The 26,676-nt window shown below is 48.6% G+C and overlaps 1 protein-coding gene across 3 annotated transcripts in view; it reads right to left on the bottom strand.

Annotated features, from left to right (window-relative positions):
• Positions 1-15,000: 15,000 nt before the first annotated feature.
• Positions 15,001-26,676, bottom strand: part of FERMT1 (FERM domain containing kindlin 1) — a 55,467-nt gene continuing 43,791 nt past the window's right edge. For all 3 annotated transcript variants that reach the window (XM_008256296.5, XM_089307265.1, XM_089307267.1), the window contains 3 exons: positions 25,513-25,637; positions 19,624-19,765; positions 15,001-17,552 (listed from right to left, as the gene is read on the bottom strand). In XM_008256296.5, the coding sequence (XP_008254518.3) occupies positions 17,379-17,552; positions 19,624-19,765; positions 25,513-25,637 (441 nt within the window). In that variant the 3' untranslated portion in view covers positions 15,001-17,378. The remainder of the gene's footprint in view (positions 17,553-19,623; positions 19,766-25,512; positions 25,638-26,676) is intronic.

Here is a 26,676-nt window from a genome sequence, read left to right on the forward strand (position 1 = left end):
TATGTGCCCGCTAGCCCCTGCTTAATGCTAGCTTGAAGGTTCTTCCTGCAGCTTTAACTCCCTGGCCTGTCTGGCTCCCTCTGAGCACAGATAGAGCAACTCATAGAGGGCACTGAGAGCATCCGCTGCAGCCCCTCCCTTGCCTCCCTGGCCCTGAATTGGACGTCTTCCTTGGAGGTCTTGCCCAGGTGACAGAGGTCACTGCCTTGAGGCAGATTGCTGTGGCTCCTCTGTCACTCAGGACAGGGCTTGCTGAGAACCAGGCTGTGGCACTTGTGTTGGTAGCCACAGTGCCCAGGGTGGAGTTCAGCTGTTGGGGGAAACACCCACAAGTACATGATGGATCGTGAAGTCCCCAGTGGTGCCCAGGAGCGGGTACAGCAGGACTCAGAATAGTAAAAGTGAAATTCATTGGCTGCCTGAAGTTGGCACCCCAGATCCTCCAGTGTCGCAGTGCTGAGACTGGATAAGGTGAGGGTGGAGGCTGGGGTTGGGTAGCAGAGGTGGAGGTGGGAAACTTAGCCACAGAGAATTCCCAATCCAGATTCCCAACACTCTCCAGGATCTGTGGGCAGAAAACTCTCTTGGAGGATCACAAAAGTAGAGTGTTAGTAAATCCATAACCTACAAAGAGACAGTAATAATATTCTTGGCTATTTTTCTCTATTTAAGGCAAAAATCAGAGTCACATATCTTTGGTCTTAGAAGGGACTTTTTTTTTCTTTAAAGGAGATTTATTTATTTATTTATTTGAAGGGCAGAGTTACAGATAGAAAGCGACAGAGATCTTCTATCCACTGATTCACTCCCCAACATGGCCACAATAACAGGAGCTGAGCCAGGCCAAAGCCAGGTGCCAGGAGATTCTCCTGGGTCTCCTGTGTGGGTGGCAGGGGCCCAAGCACTGGGCCATTTTCTGTCATCCTTCCAGGCGTACTAGCAGGGAGCTGGATCAGAAGTGGTGCAGGCCGGCGCCGCGGCTCAGTAGGCTAATCCTCCGCCTTGCGGTGCCGGCACACCGGGTTCTAGTCCCGGTTGGGGCGCCAGATTCTGTCCCGGTTGCCCCTCTTCCAGGCCAGCTCTCTGCTGTGGCCCGGGAGTGCAGTGGAGGATGGCCCAAGTGCTTGGGCCCTGCACCCCATGGGAGACCAGGAGAAGTACCTGGCTTCGGATCAGCGCGGTACGCGCGGCGGCCATTGGAGGGTGAACCAATGGAAAAAAAAGGAAGACCTTTCTCTCTGTCTCTCTCTCACTGTCCACTCTCCCTGTCAAAAAAAAAAAAAAAAAAAAAAAAAAAAAAAAGTGGTGCAGCCTGTGGGGCTGGAATTGTGGCATAGCAGGTAAAGCTGTTGCTTAGGAGGCCAGCATCCCATGTGGGCACTGATTCGTGTCCCAGCTTTTCCACTTCTGATCCAGCCCTTGCTAATGGCCTGGGAAAAGCAGTGGATGGCCCACATGCTACCCATATGGGAGACGTGGATGAAGCTCCTGGCTCCCAGCTTTGGCTTGGCTCAGCCTTGGCCATTGCAACATCTGGGGAGTGAACCAGCACATGGAAGATCCCCCACACCATCTCTTTGTAACTCTGATTTCAAGTAAACAAATAAATATTGTTTTTTTTTTTTTTTTTAAAGAAGTGGAGCAGCTGGGATTGAGTTGGTGCCTATGTGGGATGCCAGCATCGCAGGTAGCAACTTACCCTGCTGGACCCTGACACTGGCCCCAGAAGGGACTTTGGAACTTGTCTTGTGGGTCTGGCTTTGTGGAGCAGCAGGGTAAGCCATCACTTGCGATGCTAGCATCCCAAATCACAGTACAGGTTCATGCCTGGAAAAGCAGTGGATGGATGATGACCCAAATGCTTGGACCCCTGCCACCTACATGGGAGACCCAGATGGCATTCCACATTCCTGGCTTCAGCATGGACTAGCCTCAACCATTGTGGCCATTTGGGGAATGATCTATTGGATGGACGATCTCTCTCTCTCTCTGTCACTCTGCCTTTCAACTAACTAAATAAATAATTTTTAAAAAATTTATTTTATTTATTTGAAAGAGTGACAGAGAGAGGTACAGACACAGAGAGAAAGAGGTCTTCCATCTGCTAGTTCACCCCCCCCCCCCCATTAAATGGTTACAACAGCCAGAGCTGAGCCAATCCGAAATCAGGAGCCAGGAGCTTCTTCCGGGTCTCCCATGTGGATGCAGGGGCCCAAGGACTTGGGCCATCCTTGACAGCTTTTCCTAGGCCACAGCAGGGAGCTGAATTGGAAGTGGAGCAGCTGGGACTCAAATCAGTGTTCATATGGGATGCCTGGGCTGCAGGCCGAGGCTTTAACCCTCTGTGCCACAGTGCTCCCCAATAATGTTTTTTTAAAGAGCTTGTCTGGTCCCATCCCTCTCTGTCCATTTTAGAGGAAGAAAACTGAGCCCCCGAGAGGGCTACTGGACTGTCTGAGGTCACATGGTGACCGACTGAGCAGCGAGAAGGGAGGGTGAGCTGATCCTCACTACTCCACTCTGGGCACAGGTGACCCCATCTCCCTGTCCTGCTATGAGCAATGCAGGCCTCTTCCTGCTGATGTCAGGCCACTGGGAAGACTGCCTTGGGGTTTTGACCCCTGCTATCCCATCCCAATCCCATAACTCTGAGAACAAATGTGCCAGTGCAGGCTGCCCCAGAGACCTCCCTCTGGGGTTCTGTCAGGCTCTGACCACAGCTCTAGCAGCCCGAGGTGGGGTGTCCCAGCGCTGAGACCGGATAAGATGCTCAGCCAACCACCCCTGCTGGGCCCCCCATGCCAGCCGGCTCTGCTGAGTTCTCCCGGGATTTTGTAGAAGGAATGTGCAGGCTTACAGACCGCATTCTTCTCTGACAGCAGAGATAAGCCAGGGAACAGGAGGGAGATTGTGGGAGGAGATGGTACCAGGTTGTCAAGTCTCCTCTCTGGAATGGTATGCAAAACAGGCTATCAGTGGGTGGGGACCAGGAACTGTGAGCTGGCTCACCTGCAGCCTGCAACGAACTGATCTTGAGGAAATAAAATAGTAATGGGTTGGGATTTACGTTTATTTTCCTACTGAGGAGTCACTCATTAACAGTAAGATTCCAAGAAGAGGATTTGTAGAATGCGTAGAATTTTAAAAGATGCCATTTGAGGCCCTTTTAAGAAATCCCTTGGGAAAGACAAAAGGGTTCAGCTGAAATGAGAGCTCTGGTTCTGGCCGGCCACTTTATTTTGTAGGAAGTGAGATGAGACAGTAGATGGGCTGTTTTCCGAAACCACATTCTGGAACTTACCACAGCCAGAGGTGGCATCCTAGGGTGAAAAGGACCTTTCACTGGGGCCCACGGTGCTGCGTCCCCATCCCAACACTGCTGCCATGCAGCTGGCCAACTGTCTGCCTTCTTCAGCATCCACCTGTCCCGGAGTTTTCATCCATGGTGTAAATGAATTGGGTTCAGGTGCTCATCTATAAAACAGGGGTTCAGAGATGGGCAACTCTGGAATCTGCCTTCAAGCAATTGCCAGTCTAGAAGCGGCACAGCAGGAGTCTCCCGCCAGAGCCAAAGGGCTGACCCCGAGCTCCATTAGCGCCGGGAATGTGTCCGGCTTGCTGCCTGCTGCATTCCCAGTGTCTGGCAGTACCTGCACACCATGCGTGCCTATGTCATAGGAGGCAAAAAAAAAAAAAAGCCCATGAGATTGCACATTATGAAAAACCTGCATGAACTTCAAAATGTTTTACACCTAAAGAAACTTATCTTCTACTTCCATTTTCCATGAGCTGAATGAATGAATGTAACTGCGTCCTACCCTTCTTCCATTTCTGATCAGTTGTGTTTTTTTACTCAGGATTTTCCGCAGCAAGTTTGTCTGTGTATTTATTTAGACTTCTAATACGTTAAGGAATTTTTCCCCCAAAAACGAAAGTGCATGAATTGCACAAACAAAGCCATGATAAGGAATCTCCTGGAGCTTGAGTGTTATTTATTTCTCATTGCTATGGCAACTTGTACACAATGTGGTTGATCAATCACATTTTCTTGGGTGAAGAAATGCATAAATGCATGCTGTATTATAAGCATATGAGCATGTACTCAACACAGTGCTCACTGTGAAAATGCCAATCTAAGCCTCCAGAATGGCCAAAATTAAAAAGACCGGCAATACCAAGTGTTACCAGGTTCGTGGAGCCAACAAAACTCTTACACACATCTGGTGTGAGTGTCACCTGGTTCAACAGCTTTGGCAAACCGGCAGTATCTATGAAGGCTAAGCTGATGTCCATTCTTTGTGCAGCAAATATAAGTGCTGCTGCACTTATATTCAATGAAAATGCATATATTACCCAAAGAATGTTTATAGCAACTTTATTCATGAACACCCCAGACTATAACAACTCCAAAGGCTGGAAATAGGAAAAGGGGTGAACACAGCCACCAAAAAGAATGAACTCTTCCAAGCTGAGCAACCCAGATGAAGCTCACAGAAGCCAGGAACAAAAGAGTAAACACTGCCAGGTTCTCCTCCTACAAGATTAAAGAGAGAAAAAATGAAACTATAGTCAGAATGGATGTGCCCAAGAGTGTCCTGAGAAGAGGACCCTGTGGGTGCAAAGAAATGGAGGTGTGACGAGGCAGGATGGGTGGTGGGGGTAGCAGAGCCACAGAGGCGGAGTGCAGGAGGAAGACTGGGAAGATTATCTGGGGGATAATCTGTAATCTGGTGCCATTTGCCACATCTTTTGGGTTGCCACTCTTCAGACCACTTGGTAGCATTGAGCTTCCTGGTCTTTGTGGTTGGGTGGGGCCTAGTTTCGTGTTTTGTTTTGGCCAATGAGTTATAAGTGTTTGTTAAATTGTAACTGTTTGCTAAGTGTACAGTTCAGTGACGCTAAATACACTCACAATGTTGTATAACCATCAGCTATCTACACCTAACATATTTACAATATTCTCCCCAAAAAACCCTCTTTATGGTGTCGTGGCCCAGTGTGTTAAGCCGCGGTCCCCAGGAACACTGGTTTGAGATCCAGCTGCTCTGCTTCCTCTCCAACTTCCTGCCAATGCCCAAGTGCTTGGTCCCTGTCACCCATGCGGGAGATCTGGATGGAGTTTCAGGCTCCTGGCTTTGGCCTGACTGAGCCCTCGCTGTTACAGCCATTTGGGGAATGAACCAGCAGATAAATGTCTCTCTCTCTTTCTCTCTCTCATTGTCTCTCCTTTCTCTCTGTAATTCTGCCTTTTTTTTTTTTTTTTTTTTTTTGACAGGCAGAGTGCACAGTGAGAAAGAGATACAGAGAGAAAGAAAGGTCTTCTTTTTCCGTTGGTTCACCCCCCAATGGCCGCTGCAGCCGGTGCACCACGCTGATCTGAAGGCAGGAGCCAGGTGCCTCTTCTGGTCTCCCATGCAGGTGCAGGGCCCAAGGACCTGGGCCATCCTCCACTGCCTTCCTGGGCCACAGCAGAGAGCTGGACTGGAAGAGGAGCAACTGGGACAGAATCTGGCGCCCCGACCAGGACTAGAACCCCAGGGTGCCAGAGCTGCAGGTGGAAGATTAGCCTATGGAGCTGTGGCGCGGGCCAACTCTGACTTTCAAATAAACAAATAATTCTTTTTAAAAAAGATTTAATTTATTTATTTGAAAGGTAGAGTTACAAACAGAGAGAGGGAGAGACAGAGAAAGATCTATCTGTTGGTTCACTTCCCAAATGGTCACAACAGCCGGAGCTGGGCCAAACCAAAGCCAGGAGCCAGGAGCTTCTTCAGGGTCTCCCATGTGGGTGCAGGGGCCCAAGCAGTTGGCCCATCTTCCACTGCTTTCCAAGGCCATAGCAGAGAGCTAGATTGGAAGAGGAGTAGCCGGGACTCAAACCGGTGTCTGTAGGGATGCCGACACCACAGGTGGAGGCTTTGCTTACTATGCCACAGTGCCACCCCCAAACAAATAATTCTTTAAAAAAAAAAAAAAGCAGCTGTGCCAAGTGCCCACTCCATCAGGGTTACTTTTATTTATTAAATCATTCATCAAAAATACTTCAGCATAAGCTCGTAACTGACCTTATTTAGTCCTGGATATTCCCAAACATGGACTCCTTGTGAGAGTACCGAGGTTTATCAGGGCTGAGGACTTTCCAAAGGAGGTGACTCAGGTTTTGCTGAGAATCCCCAAAGGGGAGTTCCAAGGATGTTTGGAGCAGCACCAGTGTGCAGGCCCACGCATAATCGCAGAGTCACACACACATCAGAGTCACGCACTCATCACAAAGTCACACACATCAAAGTCATGCACACATCAGAGTGACGCACACATCAAAGTCATGTTCACATCAGAGAGTCATGCACACATCAGAGTCATATCATGGCAGGCAAGACTGGGCTCCTACCTATCTTCCTTCTGACAACCTTTGTATTTCCCTAGTTACTGGATTTCCATCTACTCAGTCAGTCAAGCTAGAAATGACAGTATCAAGCCTGACTTTCTCCATTATTGCCCAAATTCGCTGGCTCACTGCTCACTGCAGTTAGGAGTGTGCTTGGCTGCAAGCTGCAGAGAATCCGCCTGAGCCTAATACATTCATTTATTTTCCTTACATAACAAAAGAAATCCAGGACTAGGCAGCTGCTGGCTTCCTTTTCGTTTGCCCTGTGATCACACAGATGTTTTCTGTTTTGAAGATTCCCCATGTTTAAAGTTTTTCCTTCAACCTCATTCCTGTTGCCTTCTGGCCATAAGATGGCTACTGGGGCTGGCGCTGTGCATAGTCGGTTAAGACTCCACCTGCAGCACTGGCATCCCACATGGGCGTTGGTTGTAGTCCCAGCTGCTCCTCTTTCTGATCTAGCTCTCTGCTAATCGCCTGGGAAAGTAGTGGAGGATGGCCCAAGCAATTGGGCTTCTGCACCCATGTGGGAGACCCAGAAGAAGCTCCTGGCTCCTGGCTTCGGATCGGCCCAGCTCTGGCCATTGTGACCATTTGAGGAGTGAACCAGTGGATGGAAGACCTTTCTCTCTGTCTCTCCCTCTCTCTCTGTAACTCTGTCTCTCAAATAAATAAATTAACCTTTAAAAAAAAAAAAAGTGGCTACTGTTCCTCTAGGCATCACAACCACATTCCAGGCAGGAAGAATAGGGAAGAGTTAAACCTGCTGGATCTTCATTTTATCAGAGTAGGAAAAACTTTCTCAGAAATCTCCACAGCATTCTTCCCCTAGGCCTCCTTGGACAGAACTGGGTCACATTGGCTGGCGCCGCGGCTCAATGGGCTAATCCTCCGCCTGCGGCGCTGGCACCTGGGGTTCTAGTCCCGGTCGGGGCGCCAGATTCTGTCCCGGTTGCTCCTCTTCCAGTCCAGCTCTCTGCTGTGGCCAGGGAGTGCAGTGGAGGATGGCCCAAGTGCTTGGGCCCTGCACCCCATGGGAGACCAGGAGAAGCACCTGGCTCCTGCCATCGGATCAGCGCGGTGTGTCGGCCGCAGCGCGCTGGCCGCAGCTGCCATTGGAGGGTGAACCAAGGGTAAAGTAAGACCTTTCTCTCTGTCTCTCTCTCTCACTGTCCACTCTGCCTATTAAAAAAAAAAAAAAAAAAAAAAAGAGCTGGGTCACGTGGCCACCCAACTTGCAAAGGAAACCGAGAAGTTGGGGAATAGCATTGTCCTGATCGGTGTAGACCAATAAAGATCCATCCCTGGGGCTACACACATTGACTCAGCCAGCGTCAAGTTCTGTAGCAAGGGTGACAGGAAAACCATTTTGGGGGAGAATAATAATGTTGGATACACACATTGACTCAGCCAGCGTCAAGTTCTGTAGCAAGGGTGAGAGGAAAACCATTTTGGGGGAGAATAATAATGTTGGATACAATGATAAAGAGGGCTGATTGTAGTTCTGAGAAAGCTCCCCAGTCTCCATCTTTCGCTCCACGGGCTTCACTTGAGCCCACGGGATCTGCCAGTCCTCCAAGCAAGATGGCCTCTGAACTGATGCTCCACTTCCCAGTGTGGCCCCCTCTCCATGCGTCCTCCACAGCTGCCAACTTGTTTCCCTGTTCTTCTTCTTCTTGTTTTTTAAAGATGCATTTATTTATTTGTTGGTCAGTTACAGAGAGAGAGGGAGAAACAGAGGGAGAGACCTTCCATTTGCTGGTTCACTACCCCAGTGCCTGCAAACTGGGGCCATCTTCTGATTCTTTCCCAGGTGCACTCGCGGGGAGTTGGATCAGAAGTGGAGCAGCTGGGCCTCGGACCAGGGCCCATATGGGATGCCAGTATCCTCGCAGGGGCTGACTTTACCTGCTGTGCCACCACATCGGCCCAGACTTGTTTTCTAACTATCAATATGATCCTGGCACCTCGTGGCTACGGACATTCACCAGATCCCTCTACTGATGGCCCCTCTGCAAAGCTTGACTCAATTCCTGCTCTTTTCCCCACTTGGCAATGCCTATGCAGCCTCAAGTCTAAGTTTAAATGTCCCCTCCTCTGGAAAATCCTCCCTAATCTGCCTGGACTCTAATAAAACAAACCATTTCCTCCTTTTTGTTCTCATATGTCTGTGTAATGCTTACCATACAGCATTGTAATTATTTGCTCAGTGTCTGTCTGTCTCGCTACGTGAGCTCTGTGGAATGCATCAGCCGCAGCAGCTGGCATAGTGTCTGACACACAGCAGGTGCATGTGGCAGAGGCAGCCACTTGCCTTCCATTGTCTTTTCTTGCTTTCTTTATCACCTTGATTTCTGGCTGAGTACCTGGCTACTCTGAATAAAAACCCAAAATATTTCTATTCACCTCGTGGCAAACAGAAGCCATGTGATGGAATGTCTGGAACTACAGCAGCCACTGTGGGCCCTGACATGAATTTGTGAGTAGAAGCTGCACAGGATGAAAGCTAAATCCTGAAAGGATATGGGTTCCTGGCACAGAATACAATGCCTTAGGGTTTAGGCTTGCCTAAAGAAAATCTCTCCTTTGTTTGAGCAAGTGTTTTAGGTTTCCTGTCACTTGTAGCCCAACAATTCTGGTAGGAAAAAAAATATTTTTCAGAAAAAATTAATTTGGTTGAATTGTAATCTTCTGGACCATAACATGGGTTGAAATTATTTGCCTATAGGCTTTATTAAGCTCCGAGGGGTACTATGCTGTGTTTCAATATGTGAACACTAGGCAGGGCACCTTCACAAATCCCTGTGCCTTCCTATCTGACTAACGGGGCTCATATGCATTTCTTATCCCTACATGGATTTGCATGTGCAACTCCTTCCCCTAGAGGGAACCTTGCTTGAGTGACAAGCAATTGCTTATTCAGTGGCTTCTTGCCAAGTGTTTGGCTGCCTATTTGCCCTTCTGATGTCTATGAGATTCAAATAAGTGATTAAAAAGGGAGGGAAAGGTCAGGATAAGCCATTCCACTCAGCTCCCACTCAACAACCCAGCTCAGTCCCCAAGGAAAAGCAGCCTGTTTCTAGTGGGACTTGGCATCAACTCTTGTTATGCAGCAGTGAGAGTTGGCTCCACCGGTTGTGTGGGTAGGGGTAGGATGGAGGTATCTTAGGTTGTGGTTTGGTGTTTCTGTCTGTTGGGACAAAGGCAGAGCTCCTTCCTCCTTTCCTTAACCAGAGCCTCTGACCCAGAGTTTCAAACAAACGTGACATTGGACAAGTGGGTCAGCAGTCAGATCTGAGCATTTTTTTTTTAAGTAGGAAATGTCACTATTGGGGTATTAAATTCTAGTGTAAAGTGATTAGAGGAAAAAAATACCTGTGGAGTTTTGTAGTAGAACTTATCAAAATATGTCGAGAAAAATCAACTCCGGGACATTGCTACAAATGAAGACAACCTGAAGTGCCTACCTCAAGAGGCCTTTCCATTTACATGGGACATCCTGAGTAGTGCTAAAGCTCAACTCAAGTCAGGAGGCCTAGACTTGATTCCTGGTTGCCTGTATACCAGCTAGGTGACCTTGACTTCTTGCTAGGCCTCTCTGTGCATAGCTGCAGTGTGCTGGTGGTGGCTCCCTCCCTGCTGGAGAGCTGGGTACTTGTATTTCCTTCCAGTTCTTTTTTTTTTTTTTTAAGATTTTATTTATTTATTTGAGAGGTAGAGTTACAGAGAGAAAGGTCTTTCATCTGCTGGTTCACTCCCCAAATGGCCACATGGCAAGAGCTGGGCCAATCCGGAGCCAGGAGCAAGGAGCTTCTTCTGGTCCTCCTATGTGGGTGCAAGGGCCTGAGTGTTTGAGCCATTTTCCATTGCTTTCCAAGATGGTAAATAGAGAACTGGATGGGAAGAGGAGTAGGTGAGCGTGAGCCATAGGGGATGCAGGTACTGCAGGTGGAGGCTTAGCCTACTATGCCACAGCCCCAGCCCCTTTTCCCAGTTCTCTGTTCTCTGACATCGTAAGAGCTCTGGAATCAGGAAACCAGTTCTCTCCTTGCCCAGAGAACTGTCAAATCTTCATGAAATGGGGCAGATACTACCTACCTTCCCCAGGGCATGAATTGGGTGGACTCATAGGAAGTACAAGTGATAGCCTTGATTATGTTAGCTTTCTGATTCTTTTAGCTATGTAGCATGAGCTCTATTACTGTTGACCCTAGTCATTGGGGAAGGTGGAACCTGATTTCACTCTAACATTGCTTTGCATAACTTTGGCTTGACCTCTTGGTATCCCTTTTGCTTGCCCTTGGGGCTGAGTTGACTGCGACAGCCTATAAACCTGCCTGGCAGTGCAAAGTATGCGCCTGAGTGGCCTGACCCAGATATTGGGGATGTGTTGGCGGAGTGAGGCCAGTTACTGAACAAAAGCACATGTGTGGGACAAAGGCCCTGGGTTACAACATTGGAGGTAGAGTGGGGGAGGCTGTACCTTGACCTGACCACAGTGGGCAGTGGGCCATAATCAAAGAATGCTGGAGTCCAGAGGGCTATAAGAAGCCACTCAATCCAATGCTTTATTTTGCATATGAGACACAATCTCAGATCAGAGTTTGGATTTCCCTCTTCTGTTGTCTTTCCAATTTCCTTTCTTGACCAGGCTGTTTTATGTTATGATGAAGACACTACCACATCCAAAATCTAAAAGAAAATGCACTGGATGGGATCAGAAGAGAAGGTAGTCAAATTTATTTAAAAGAGGAACATGTATTTCCATCAAAAGTTTTAAGCTGTTTTTTTTTTCAACTTTCATTTAATAAATATAAATTTCCAAAGTACAACTTTTGGATTAAGCTGTCTTATGGAAGCATCATAGCTTCATGCTGTGCATTCAATTGGCACTCAGTAGATGCCCTCAATAAATAGCACATGAATTAATGAGTCCAATCCAAGAATTTGGAGTGACATGATAGGGATCTTATTAATATACAAAAACTAAAACCCAGATACAGGTGGTATTGTCAACATCCAAGAAAAATACAGAAATGGGTCTCCAATAAAGGAATTTTTATTTGGGGATAAAACATTAAAATACAAGTGCAGCTGGCACACTGGCATAGACCGGATGGCCTTGGGTAGGTCTGGGGAACAACGAAATGGTGCAGCTTTACTGGGGAAAGACAGGCTCTTGGAGAGAAACTCATGCACTGCGTGCTGTCGTGGCTGCAGTGACTACTCAGGTTCCAAGGTAAAAGACTAGGGAAACTGGCCGGCGCTGCGGCTCACTAGGCTAATCCTCCGCCTAGCGGCGCCGGCACACCGGGTTCTTGTCCTGGTCGGGGCGCCGGATTCTGTCCCGGTTGCCCCTCTTCCAGGCCAGCTCTCTGCTGTGGCCCGGGAGTGCAGTGGAGGATGGCCCAGGTGCTTGGGCCCTGCACCCCATGGGAGACCAGGAGAAGCACCTGGCTCTTGGCTCCTGCCATCGGATCAGCGTGGTGCGCCGGCTGCAGCGCGCCGGCCGCGGCGGCCATTGGAGGGTGAACCAACGGCAAAAGGAAGACCTTTCTCTCTGTCTCTCTCTCTCACTGTCCACTCTGCCTGTAAACAAAAAAAAAAAAAAAAAAAAAAAAAAAAGACTAGGGAAACTGGTCTTTGCAAAAATTATTTACTTTCATTTATTTGAAAGGCAGAAAGAAATAAAGACACACACACACACGAGAGAGAGAGAGACAGAGAGAGAATCTTCCATCTACTTGTTCACTCCTCGTACTCCTACAACAGCAGGGCTGGGCCAGGCCAAAGCCAGAAACCTGGAAATCAATCCAAGTCTCCCATGTGGATGGCAAGGATCCAGGTAGTTGAACCATTACCTGCTGCTTCCCAGGCACAGCAGGAAGCTGAATCGGTAGAGGAATTGAGGCTTGAACCCGTGCAGTCTGATACCAGCTGCAGGCATCCCCAACAACAGTGACTTAAGCTATTGCACCAGGCATCCACCCCGGAAGCTGTTCTTAAGTCATCTAATCTGGTGGTAGCCACACGGGGTTTCATGGAACACTGAGCTCAAGGTGGCTTAATTTCCTGGGGTCCTACGCTTCGTTTAACAAGAAGCGTTCTTAGCTAAAGAAGTCTGAGAAGCTACCATCCCAAGGACAGCAGGGGTGCAGGGCCAGGACAAACAATGAGGGAAGGGAACAGGCTGATCCGCTCCTCCCACCCCTTTTCAATGGCACTCAGTATTTCCACCCGGCTTCACTTCAGTGAGGCACAAGCAGAGGAAGAAATCTTAACTTGGGCAAAGGTCGAGGGCTGCCATCCAGATTTCCGGGGCTTCCTGGTCATGACATGAGGTGGGGGGGAGAGGAAGCAAAGAAAGATGCCCTTCCCCTTCCACTGAGAGATTTTGGGGAGGAGGCAGGAATATCGCGTCTGTGTGGAAAATAACGAAAACAGAGATAAAGACACTGAATGTAGAAGTGAAAAAGAAATAAGTGAGTTAAAGAGTATCTTAGTGATTTCAGAAAACAAATATTGCAAAATGCTTTGGCTTCTAGTGCCTACAACTACAAGACACGTCTCCAAATGACAGACTTTCATTTCCTTCCTTTGTAATCTTGGGACTGAAGGTGAAATGTTCCTAGAGTCAAAGAAAATATTGTCTACACACCTCATTTCCTGTTGGGTGGACTCCTACCTGCCCCAGCTAACTCAGGGGCAGCCACTCTCCCTAAAGCCCCTGGTTCTTTCCTTCCAGCCCAAGCCTAGTGTGAGGACACTCAGCTCCAGGTGGGGGTGGGGGAGCTTGCTGAGCAGGGCTGGGGAAGAAGGGCGAGGTTGCTGGGATAAGACAAACTTGGCTTTTTCTTAATATGCCACTGCACATTGGTGGCGTGACCCTGGGGGGGTTACTCTAACTTCCAAACCTGTTCTCTCCTTTGTAAAATGAGAACACAACTGCTCTACCCTTTATAGGCCGATCTGAGAATTGCTCAAAGGGGTATCTGTGAACCGCTTGTCTACCCGTTAAGGGCCACCCATCGCTAAAATGGAAATGCATCCTCAACCTTCAGCCATTCAAATGCAAGGCCTCTGGCTTCCCTTGGAATACAAGGATCAACCAAAAAGTGCATGGGAAAATGGAATTAAGAGATAATTTTATTTTGATGCAAACTGTGGCAGGCTCCTGGTAATGAGAAAGGCCCCAGTGAAAATCCCCAGCAGTAAAGAATCCAGTAGCGATGGAAAAGCCCCTAGCCTGTAGCACTCTGCCTCTGATAGGTACCTCCTGGATTGTAATCCGCATCGCATCTCTTACTTGCCTGCCAGCCCCTTGCATGTATTTTAATAAGCCTACCTGCTCACTTCTCTCTGCTCTACTGCTGGGAATTCCTTCACCACTTGGGACCCAATCTTTGAAATCCATGCAGTTTTTTTTTCTTAATATGCATTTTCATGAACTTTTTGAAGACTCCTTGTAGACACAATTTCAAATTTGTTCTTTTTTTTTTTTTTAAAGATCTATTTACTTATTTGAAAATCAGAACCACACAGAGAGAGGAAGAGAGAGAGAGAGAGAGAGAGAGAGAGAGAGGTCTTTCAATTGTTACATCACTCCCCAAATGGCGGTAATAACTGGAGCTGGATCAGGCTGAAGTCAGGGGCCAGGAGCCTCCCCTAGATCTCCCATGTGGGTGCAGAGGCCCAAGCACTTGGGCCATCTTCTGCTGCTTGCCTAGGTGCATTAGCAGGGATCTGGATCAGAAGCTGGGAATTGAACCAATGTCCATATGGGATGCCGGCATTGCAGGTGGTGGCCCAGCCACTATGCCACAGCACTGGCCCCTGAATTTGTTCCTGCATCATAATAAACTTATCTTTTAATTCCATTTTCCACCAGCTTTTTCAAGTACTCTCGAATTTATTGCTTTGCTTTCTGCTACTTTTTCCAAGAGGTGGAGCTAGAAAGGGAGAAAAGAGCTCACGACAAGGCAGGAGAGGTCAGGAAACTTGGAGACAAAGCCAGGGAGAGAGGAGTTGCAACCAATAGTGAAGGTTAAGTGAGATTGCCAAGGGACTCTCTGGGGACCCAGTGATCAGCCGCTCCCTGCACCAGCAGAGAGAATGAGCTGGAATGCTGTAATCATGAGGAGGGGCCCATGGAAGCCCTCAGAGTTGCACTTTTCTTTCACAATAGAAAATATTCACCTTTTTAGCAACAGTGAGTGGGAAAGGACACAACTGGACCATATTTTTTTTTTTTTTTTTTTTTTTTTTTTGACAGGCAGAGTGGACAGTGAGAGAGAGAGACAGAGAGAGAAAGGTCTTCCTTTTGCCGCTGGTTCACCCTCCAATGGCCGCCGCTGCAGCCGGCGCACCGCGCTGATCCTGGCAGGAGCCAGGAGCCAGGTGCTTTTCCTGGTCTCCCATGGGGTGCAGGGCCCAAGCACCTGGGCCATCCTCCACTGCACTCCCTGGCCATAGCAGAGAGCTGGCCTGGAAGAGGGGCAACCGGGACAGAATCCGGCGCCCCAACCGGGACTAGAACCCGGTGTGCCGGCGCCGCAAGGTGGAGGATTAGCCTATTGAGCCACGGCGCCGGCTTGGACCATATTTGAATACATATAAGACTTTTACTGAAAAATGTCATACAAAACCATAAAAAACCTAAAGATTCCTGCAGGTAGGAAAGCAAACGATGTGAAAAGGCACATGTTTGCTTCAAATTTCACAAGAAGTCAGCTGACTTTTTGCACCCAATATTAAAAAAAAAATCCTTGTGCTGCTCTTTGGAAAGTGTCCTTTAAGGTTTTCTGGTCACCCTTGTTTATTCCTTTGGGGTGTGGCCGTATGATTACCAAAGAAATGCTCCTCTGAAAGTTGCAACCAACAGAAAGTTTGGTTAAAAGCAGCAGATTCCTTTGGGAGTTCCATGGACCTGCCAGACAACCATGCAAACCCCAGGAAGAGAAGCAAACAGAAGGCTTGGCTCTGGTAGGATGGCCAGAGCTGTGCTTGGCATCAAAGAGCATCATTTGAGTACAGGGCTCCTCAGCATCTTTTTTTTTTTTTTAATTTTTTGACAGGCAGAGTGGACAGTGAGAGAGAGAGACAGAGAGAAAGGTCTTCCTTTTTTTCCATTGGTTCACCCTCCAATGGCCGCTGTGCCACGGCCGGCGCATCGCACTGATCCGAAGCCAGAAGCCAGGAGCCAGGTGCTTCTCCTGGTCTCTCATGAGGGTGCAGGGCCCAAGCACTTGGGCCATCCTCCACAGCACTCCCTGGCCATAGAAGAGGGCTAGCCTGGAAGAGGGGCAACCGGGACAGAATCTGGCGTCCCGACCGGGACTAGAACCCGCTGTGCTGGCGCCACAAGGCGGAGGATTAGCCTATTGAGCCGTGGCGCCAGCCGGCTCCTCAGCATCTTAAAGACCCAGCTAGCTCCCAGGATACAGAGAAATGACGAACGCTGAGCTGGACACAGCACCCTTAGCAACGGTTTCTGCACAGAATATTTCAAATGAGCTTCTTTGTGATATGAACCCGAGTGCTTCAGCAAGTGCTTCAGCCACCTCTGAGCTTTAAGCTTGGCCTCGGAATTCATCTGGTGGCTGGGAGCTTCATTAACCTTCACCTCTAAGGAGAGGCGGAAACAGGACTCCAGGCAGCGTTTGGCTCGGGGCAGTGGGTGCCTAGCTATGGCTGTCTCCAGGTGGCTTCAGATTGCTGAGAGCGCCCTTTGCAGATGGCTTTGTTGGGAAATAAAGCAACAGTTGGGGCTAGCAGGCATCTGAGCTCAGCCAGGTTCCCCCGAATATTGGAATTGGAGTATTCACCATATCCTTGCAACCCATGTTCTTTGCGTGGTAGGAGAGAGTCCGTAAAAATCACACTAAAATATTTTCTGATGTTTCCATTTGCCTCTCTGCTGCTTCTCACCTTCTCAAAACCACTGGGAACCAGAACAGCAAAGGACAATCCAGGCAGCCATTCAGCGGCTCACACTCGTGTTCCAGGGCAGGGAAGAGAAAGTCCCGTACTGGCTTGTGATTTACCGGAGCCAAAGAGGCCTTTAGGGGAAAGGCCAGGAGTCATAGACACACCAGGTCCAGGACGTGGGCTGAATGGCGGCCGCCAGGGGGAGCCTCAGTCCCTGAGAATGGGCCTGCTCTGCCCCCTGACGGGTGGGGGGAGACCCAACTGCACCCCTCCATGCCAGGAGACAGCTTTTATGAGCACAGAGCCCTGTGCCTATCTTCCTGGGCCCCATTCCAGAAGCGAACAGTTGAGACCTGGACCTGAGTTGAGGTTTCCCTGCACCGCTGTGTCACTCACATCTTCAAGAGGGGCTTCCAGGGGCTTCGGAGGCCCCAGGGATAGAATGGGCTTGAGGGTGGCTGTAGGAACCAAAGGACCAGATGGGTCAGCGGTCACCTTGCCAGGCGTCACTGTGGGCAGACGACCCCGAGGGCCTGTGCCCTGACCCCCTGTCGCCTACTGATAGCAGGTGACCCCATCTCTCACCTCTCCAACCCCGGGACTTTGGCCTCCAGGGCACTACGTCATGTCAATACAGGAGAGGTCAAAGCAGTTGTATTAAGCAAAGCCCTATTTCTTTCCATACCTGAGTTTGTGGGATAAGATTTGCACATGCTCCGTGTGATTTTTACCTGTCTGTCTGCTTCCCTGACATCGCGATGAGGAACAGAAGCACGGGGCCTCACTGACAGGCTCTGCACAGCAAAACTGGTGCTGCTGCTGGACCTTAGAGCCGTCTCACTGCGCCATCCTCTCCGTTTCCCACCCAGTTTTTGGAAAAGGCCACTAAGACCCCTGCTGTCCTGCTGGCAAAGTACGGAAAGGGAAGCGCCGGCCGTGTGTTTGGAACGAGGCAAGGATCCGGTGTCTCTCCACGCACAAATGCTGTTGTTTGCATGGAATCCACGCACTGGACAAGCCAGAGATCCCGTGCAGAGAAGACTCGCAGCAGGCCTGCTCCGCCTCAGTCCTGCCCGCCGGTCAGCTTGTGAAACAGGTCCTCGTCGAGTGTCTCATTCTGGTCCTTGGAGCGGGTGGACAGGAAAATGTAGCCCCCGATGTACTCGTGCACGACCTTGCAATCCGCACTCAGGCAGGTGAACGCAATGGAGACGTTTTGGTCAAACTCGATCGCCACCTGGAGGAGGGAGGAGAGAACAGCATGGAGAGAAGCTGCACAGCAGGAAGTGACCCCTGGAGCCAGGACCGCTGACGTGGCCACCACAGGGACTTCCCCCAAAGGAGCAGGAATGGCAGTCAAGAAAACCTGTCTGCTCTCCTTGCGCCCTCTTGTGGCGCCGACTTCGCCACATTTGTAAAATCTGACTGCCAGCACGCATTCACAATGTAGGTTCTGTCTCTCTTCTTTAGATTGAGAAACTTCCCAAACAATGCCTGTGTTGAGGGTCAGGATGTTTTGCAGACTCTTTCCTGGAAAGTATAAGGTCTTCCCAAATTTCCCAACAGCCACTGCCCTGTGAACCTTCCCAGCTGAAGGTCATAAACCAGAAGCACGGGGAGAGCTGTCACTGGTTCTCAGCCTGAACTGTCTGCAGGAGTCACCCGAGCAGCTCTAATGATGTCTGACATTCAGCTCCCACCCCAAGCCTGATGTAAGTGGTCTTTGGCATGGCGTGGGCAGTGGCATGTCAAAATTCCCCAGATCTAGGCCGACCTTGTGGCGAGGCTGGTTAAGCCACCACCTGAGCCCCAACATCCCATAGGGGGCTGGTTTGAGTCCAGGCTACTCCACTGCAGATCCAGCTTCCTGCTAACGCCCTGGGAAAGCAGCAGAAGATGGCCCAAGTCCTTGGGTCCCTGCACTCCACAGAGGATGAAGCTGCCTGCCTCCGCCTGGCCCAGCCCTGGACGTTGTGGCCATTTGGGGAATGAACCAGCAGATGGAAGATTTCTCTCTCCCTGAGCCTCCTCTCTCTTTCTGTAACTCTGCCTTTTAAATAAATAAATAAATAAATAAAATTTAAAAAGAAAAAACCTCCCCAGATGATTGAAATATCCACCAAGATTTTAGAGCCACTGCCTTAGAGGTTATCTAATCTCAGAGCTTCATTCTACAAACGAGGGCCCCGGTGGTTATCAGCATCCTGCGTTCTTAAAAACAAGTGTGGGTCACCTACCACCTGCTGCGTTGTAGGTTTTCTTTTCTTTCTTTTCTTTTTTTCTTTTTTTTTGACAGGCAGAGTGGATAGTGAGAGAGAGAGACAGAGAGAAAGGTCTTCCTTTTGCCATTGGTTCACCCTCCAATGGCCGCCACGGCTGGTGCGCTGCGGCCGGTGCACCGCACTGATCCAAAGGCAGGAGCCAGGTGCTTCTCCTGGTCTCCCATGGGGTGCAGGGCCCAAGCACTTGGGCCATCCTCCACTGCCTTCCTGGGCCACAGCAGAGAGCTGGCCTGGAAGAGGGGCAACCGGGAAAGAATCCGGCGCCCCGACCAGGACTAGAACCCAGTGTGCTGGCGGCGCTAGGCGGAGGATTAGCCTATTGAGCTGCGGCGCCGGCCTGTAGGTTTTCTATTGGGAAAATGAGAGCATTCCGTCATGGGGGAGCAACATCAGCTTGCTTTCAATTAGCAATAGGTGCCAGAGTGCCTCTGACTTCACCTGAGTAACTCCCCATGGTTTTAGTCCCAGGGTGGGACATCATGGGAGGCTGTAACCCAGGCTAAGTCACAGGAAGCTAAGCTATTCTCAGGTATCCCTGTGCACCCCACCTGCAGGTTTCCTCTCTGGGGACTGAACTGCTCTCCTGGGTGTAACTGAACTTTTCAGTTCTCAACCAGTTAGATGTCTTGGCAGCCAGATGGATGGGGATTTATTTCATAATGTTCAGGATTTATTTCATACAACAGTCACATTCAGGTGGTTTCTGCTGAGGGATTATCATCAGTCTAAGTCTCATGCAATCCTATACTGGGTCGAAGAACATTAAATTACTCAGCAATTTTAGAGTCTGTGCAGAACATCTGCCCGGAGACCAAGCCAGCTGGCAGTGTTACTTCAAGAACATCTGGCCTGTACTTGCTAGGAGGCTGCCTGGAATTACAGGTGATTGTGTTAACAGACAACTATTGTAGCTTGTGGCTTCTTAGCTCTAAACATAAGGATGCCTTTGTAAGATCAGAAAATCTGTAACCCTGTGGAAACATAGGTTCACAGGCTCAACACAAATATCAGCAACCTTCGCATTACCTGTCTGATTTCCCAGTTGACATTCCACTGTTTCATATTTGTGAATCTCCAGGTTGTAATTGGAACCCCAGTGACTGCATCGATTCTAATCAATCTATTATAGGAAACTCCCAGAATGTCGTCTTTTTTGCTTCCTTTAAATCTGAAAAAAATTATATTAGTCAAGAGAAGCAACTTTCCACTCACATGCAACTTCTTAAGGATTAGAGAACAAGCTGCTACAGGAGATAATTAAAGCCATCCTGAAGAATTCTTTAAGTGAAACTGACATCAGAGGAAAGTAAGCTAAGAAGTCAAATCAACTCACTCAAAGCTGGTGCCAAGTGTGTATGCCAGGCACCCTCTGGGCCCCAGGGATTCAGTGGTGAACTAAGTGTGTAGAGCTGATTCTCATGAGGGAGTGACCCAGGAGGAAGTCTAGGGAGAGGGTATCCCAGGCAGAGGGCATAGCCACTTTTTCTGTTTGTGTTTTGCTTTATTCTGCATGCTGCAGGACCTGCTAGGTGGCCAAGGTGACTGTAACAGAGGAGGAGGGGGAGGAGCTTGAGGTAGAGAGCACAGCTCTTGTAGTCTATTGCAAGGACTTGGCGTTCCCTCTGGGTGAGACAGGGAGCCTTCACGTGGCACTGAGCAGAAGCCTGACATGGTCTGACTTCAACTTTAAAAGGATCATTCTGGCTACAACACTGGCAAGGAGATCAGGTGGGATCTCTGTGGAATAGGCCCACAAGTTGTGGTGAAGGTGCTAAGAAGTGGTCAAGAGGTGGGCATTGTGGTGCAGTCTCTTTGTGTGTCTCTTTCTGTTGCTCTACCTTTCAAATAAATAAGAAGTGGCCATATACCCTGTATGCTTTAAAGACAGATCAATGGGATTTGGTGATGGACAGGACATTGGTATAAGAGAAGGAGCAGTGCCAAGGATGACCCTAAGGTGGGGTTGGTGCTGTGGCATAGTAAGTAAAGCATCTGCCTGAAGCACTGGTGTACCATATCGTCACATATGGGTACTGGTTTGAGCTCTGGCTGCTCCACTTCCGATCCAGCTCCTTGCTAATGACCTGGGAAAGCAGTAGAAGATGGCCCAAGTGCTTGGGCCTCTGCACTCGCATAAGAGACCTGGAAGAAGCTCCTGGCTCCTGGCTTTGGATAGGCCCAGCTCCAGCCATTAAAGCCACTTGGGGAGTGAATTGGTGGATGGAAGACCTCTCTCTGTAACTCTACCTCTCAAGTAACATAAATCTTAAAAAAAAATGACCCCAAGGGATTTGGCTTGACTATCTGGAGGGAGGGGTTGCCACTTAATGGAGATGCAGAAGAATGCAGGGTGAGCAGGTCTGGGGGAAATATCCGGAGTTTTGGACATGTTAAGATGGGATGTCTGAATGGGAGAAAATATTTGCAAATTATGCAACTGATAAAAGATTAATAACCAGAATCTACAAAGAGATCAAGAAACTCCACAATGACAAAACAAACAACCCACTTAAGATATGAGCCAAGGACCTAAATAGACATTTTTCAAAAGAGGAAATCCAAACGTCCAATAGACACATGAAAAAATGTTCAGGATCACTAGTAATCAGGGAAATGCAAATCAAAACCACAGTGAGGTTTCACTTCACCCCAGTTAGAATGGCCCTCATACAAAAATCAACTAACAACAGATGCTGGCGAGGATGTGGGGAAAAAGGCACACTAATCCACTGTTGGTGGAAATGCAAACCGGTAAAGCCACTATGGAAGACAGTTTGGAGATTCCTCAGAAACCTGAAAGTAGCCCTACCACATGACCCAGCCATCCCACTCCTCAGAATTTACCCAAAGGAAATTAAATTGGCACATAAAAGAGCTATCTGCACCTCAATGTTTACGGCAGCTCAATTCACAATAGCTAAGACTTGGAATTAACCTAAATGCCCATCAACAGAAGACTGGATAAAAAAATTATGGGCTATGTACTCTGTAGAATACTACACAGTGATAAAAAAAATGAAATCCGGTCATTAGCAACAAAATGGAGGAATCTGGAAAATATCATGCTGAGTGTAATAAGCCAGCCCCAAGGGACAAATATCATATGTTCTCCCTGATCTGTGACAACTAACTGAGCATCTAAAAGGAAACCTGTAGAAGTGAAACAGACACTATGAGAAACAATGACTTGATCAGCCCTTGTCCTGACTGTTGAGGAACAGCTTAGTATTTTATTCTTTTTAGTATTTTCTTATTCTACTTAATACTGTTGGATGAACTCTTTAATTAATACACAAGTATTCTTAGGTGTTTAAAGTTAACTGAAAATTTATCCCTGTTAAAAATAAGAGTGGAGGATGGCGCCACAGCTCACTAGGCTAATTCCCTTCCTGCGGCGCCGGCACACCGGGTTCTAGTCCCGGCCAGGGCGTTGGAATCTGTCTCGGTTGCTCCTCTTCCAGTCCAGCTCTCTGCTGTGGCCCGGGAGTGCAGTGGAGGATGGCCCAAGTGCTTGGGCCCTGCACCCCCATGGGAGACCAGGAGAAGCACCTGGCTCCTGGCTTCAGATCAGCGCGGTGTGCCGGCCACAGCGTGCACCGGCTGCGGCGGCAATTAGGGGGTGAACCAATGGAAAAAGGAAGACCTTTCTCTCTGTCTCTCTCTCTCACTGTCCACTCTGCCTGTCAAAAAAATAAATAAAAAATAAAAAAGAAGGTTGAACTTGGTGTGGGGTTTCAGCCTGAAAAAAAAAAAAGAGTGGGAATAAGAGAGGGAGGAGATGTACAGTTTGGCACACACTCATTTGGGCTTACCCCTAATGGTAGAGCAGGAAATGTGCCATGGAATTCCAAATCTCATTAAGTTGGCATGTACTAATGCCATCTTACTATTAAAGTGATCAGTTTAAGTTCATAATTGATCGTAAAGATAGGATTAAGTGCCAAAGGGATCACATAAATAAGACCAGTGTCTGCTAGTAATAACTTACAGAATTTAAAAGGAGAGAACGATCCAACGTAGTAAGCAGGATACACAGCAGACTCATAGAATGGTAAATGCCCTAAACAGCACTCTGGCCTCAGAATTAGCCCTTAAGGCATTAGGATCTGGCTAAAAAAGTCCATGAGAGCTTCTCAGGCATGGAAAGCCAAGACACTGTGGCAAAAATATGAAAATATGAAAGATCTGAAAAGATGGAAGACCTATACGAAAGATCTCTGTGAGTGTGATCCCAGTAAGGAATGGGCCATCAAAGAAGGAGGTACCTTTCTCTGAAGGGAGAAGAGAACTTCCACTTTGACTATGGCCTTGTCTAAATAAGATTGGAGTTGGTGAACTCAGGAGGCTTCCATGGCCTTAGCCGCTCATGACAAGAGCCTCAGCTGATTACTGACGTCATAAATAAGAGTGTCAATCATTAAATCAACAACAGGAGTCACTGTGCATTTGCTCCCCATGTAGGATTTCTGTCCTTAATGTGCTGTACTATGTGAATTAATGGTAAAACTAGTATTCAAACAGTACTTTATACTTTGTGTGTCTGTGTGGGTGCAAACTGTTGAAATCTTTACTTAGTATATACTAAGTTGATCTTCTGTATATAAAGAAAATTAAAAATGAATCTTAATGAAGAATGGAATGGGAGTGGGAGTAGGAGATGTGATGGTTTGTGGGTGGCAGGGTGGTTTTTTGGGGAAAAACCACTATAATCTAGAAGTTGTCCTTTCAAAATTGATATTTATTAAATAAAAGTTTTCTAAAAAAATAAAGACGGGATGTCTATTAGCGATCCAAGGGTAGATAGATTTATGAATTTGTAGTTCAAGAGAGAGAGAGAGTTCTGGGATTAGCATTCAAGTGAACCAGCAGATTGACTGAGCCCAAGCAGATGGGTATAGTTTGAGAAGAGAAGTGCTTCAAGAACTGAGGTTTGGGCACTCCAGTATTATAAAAAGTTGGGAGGATGAGAAAGAACAAAGGAGAACAAAAGAACTGGCCAGTGAGGGAGGAGGAAAACCGAAAGTTGGCTCTCCTGGGTCAAGGGGGAGGGCATGGATTCAGCAAAGCAAAGGTCATGGGTGCCAATGGGTGACCTTGATGAGAGCAAGTGCAGAGGCCTTGGGAGGGCTGACTGGAATGTGTTTAAGAGAGAAAGGAAGTGGAGACAGCAAGTAGGTATAACACACTCAAGAAGTTCTGCTGTAGGAGCAGAGGTTTGGCCTAGTGGTTAAGATGCCTGCATTCCATATTGGAGTGCCTGGGTTCAATACCCATCTTGGGCTCCCAGCTCCAACTTCCTGCTAATGCAGGCCCTGGGAGGCAGCAGCAGGGGACAGCTCTCCCCGCCACCCACAGGGGAGACCTGGATTGACTTTGCAGCTGCTGGCGTTGGCTTCAGCTCAGTCTTGGCCACTGTGGGTATTTGGGGGAGTGAATAAGTGGATGGACACATGCACACTCCCTCTCTGTTTACCTGTCTCTCTGCCTCTCAAAGAATTTAATAAAAATAATGAATAAAGGGTTCTGCTGACAAGAGGGGCAGAGGTCGGGGACTCTGGAGGGAACAGGAGGCTGGGAAGCTGCTGTGAAAATGGATGGAGCAAAGAGAGAAAAATACCATTTGAGAGAAACAGTCCTAGTTGGATAAGTGACTTCCACACTTTTCTACCTCCTCCTTATCACCCTTGATTCAAGTTTACTCCACTCTTCTTAAATCATTTAATTATTCATTCTGCCACCTTAATCCTATCATCACAAGTTTATCTGTTTCTCTCTGACCTCTGGGAACCCCCCCTCCCCAGGCCTCTCCCCAGCCTCCAGGGAGCTGTGAAACAGAGACCCGGCTTCCCCTGGGGTGCACAGGGCATGTGTGTGTGTGTGTGTATACACATGCTCATGTCTGCACACATGTCAGTGTCCAGCACAACACCACCCTTCCTTACTCTTTTGCTGGGATGAATAACGCAGGAGTTGCTTGTTTGGGATAGACATGGGGGGACAGATGTTAAATGAGAGATTTTTATGACCAGCTGGGTCTTTGGAAATATTCAAGAAAGACAATGAAAACTCTAGTTTCCTAGAAGCCAGTACATTAAGATGCAAGTCAAGGCTGCAGTCCCCACATGATAAAATGAGAAAGCACTGGAGAGTACTTGCTGCACTACAGGGTTAAGTGTAGGTGTTGCTTCAATATGAACCTGACTGAACTAAATAACACACTTTGATTTACATGCACGCTGTGGAACACATTTTGGGAAATCCTTCATTTTACACCAGAGGCAGCGCCGCCATGCTCAGTGGGCTCAGGAATACAGACACTGGGTTCTGCTGCCATGGCATGCCCTTGACTGGGAGGGCACCTGGACACGATGCAGAAGTTCTTTTCCTCTGTCTCAGTGTAAAAGAGAAGGGGGCAATAGCTGGGTCCCCTACAGAGTCTCTAGGCTCAGAAATCTCCAGAGACCAATGGGAACAGGAGCGCTACCTGATAAGGCTGGGTGAAGGCAAGACACAGAGTTTGCTGAGATGTCTTAGTCTAGAACCCTGCAAACTCTGCAGAGCCACACTGCAAGATGTGGTGTGAGAAATACAGCAGCAAATAAGAGCCAGACGTGGAGGGAGGCCACAGACCTCCTACACTGAGAGTTGACATTCTCGGTCTGCTTTTGCAAATGAAATCTCTTTACATATTTTAAAATTTCCTTTTGCACATGTAGCAGAGTTTAAGAGGGATTTTGACACCTTGAAAGGAGGGTATGGGAGATTGTTACGAGCAGGGGGAGAGTCTGGGCCATTTGTGAAAGGGCAGTGTTAGCAAAGACTTCCATGTTCTAGCCTATGTGAGAATAAACCCGGCTCCCAGAAGCTTTTTAACATGACACGGACAGCGAGAGAGGCAAGCCGTGGTGTGATCACCTGACAAGGTAGTAGGTGAGGCCGAATTCAGGTAGGGACTGCCACGCCTGGATGAACCGCAGCTTGGCTTCGACCAGGGGCATCTGGGCCACGTTCTGGTGGGCTTCCAGGATCCGGGCCGCCAGCTGAGCAGAAACAGGAGACATCACTGACCGCGCCCTGATCGGTCCCTCACCCCCCCCCCCCCCCCCCGCCCCGGGCACAGTAAATGCGATGGCTGCTTGCAGCCCGACAAAGACCACTCCTTCTCCTCCACCCCTCCTCGCTCACTCTGGCTTTGTCTGCAGTGATGCCGGAGCATCACTGGGGAGAAGCAAGAGTGAGGTGAGCTAGCACACAAGCTTGTAGGGCTCATGGGAATGCAGTGTCTAGGGGTCCCTCTTGCTGGGGTTTGTGGAGAATCCATGGACAATAGTTCCACGGAGTTATTGTTGTTTCATTTTCTGTGAAAGAGAGAGAGAGAGAGAGAGAGAGAGAGGGAGGGAGAGGGAGAGGGAGAGGGAGAGGGAGAGGGAGAGGGAGAGGGAGAGGGAGAGGGAGAGGGAGAGGGAGAAGGAGAAGGAGAAGGAGAAGGAGAAGGAGAAGGAGAAGGAGAAGGAGAAGGAGAAGGAGAGAACTTTCCATTCATTGGTTTACTTCCGAAATGCCTGCAACAGCCAGGGCCGGGCCAAATCCAAGAGCCCAGAACTCAGTCTGGGTCTCCCATATGGTTGGCAGAAATCCAAATACTTGAGCCATCACTGCTGCCCCCAGGGTGCACATTAGCAGGAGGCTGGAACCAGAAGTGGAGCTGGGACTTGAACCCAGGCACTCTGATATGGAATGTAGGTATCCCAAGCTGTATCTTAACTCCTATGCCAAATGCCCACAACTTAGCTTTGATCTTGTGGGTTCTGAGTAATTTTTAAAAAATGTTTATTTAATTTTATCTACTTGAAAGGCAGAAGGAGAGAGAGAGAGAGAGAGAGAGAGAGAGAGATCTTCCATTTGCTGCTTCACTCCCCCAATGCCCACAACAGCCAGGGCTGGGCCAGGCCAGAACCCTGGAGCTTCATCTGGGTGTCCCATGCTGGTGGAAGTGGCCCAAGCACTTGAGTCACCATCTGCTGCCTCCCAGGATGCATTAGCAGGAAGCTGAGACTTGAACCAGCACCTTGATTCTGG

The sequence above is a fragment of the Oryctolagus cuniculus genome, chromosome 11 (genome assembly GCF_051225735.1).
Source record: "Oryctolagus cuniculus isolate XC-2025 breed Fujian yellow rabbit chromosome 11, ASM5122573v1, whole genome shotgun sequence".
Taxonomy (NCBI): Eukaryota; Metazoa; Chordata; class Mammalia; order Lagomorpha; family Leporidae; genus Oryctolagus; species Oryctolagus cuniculus.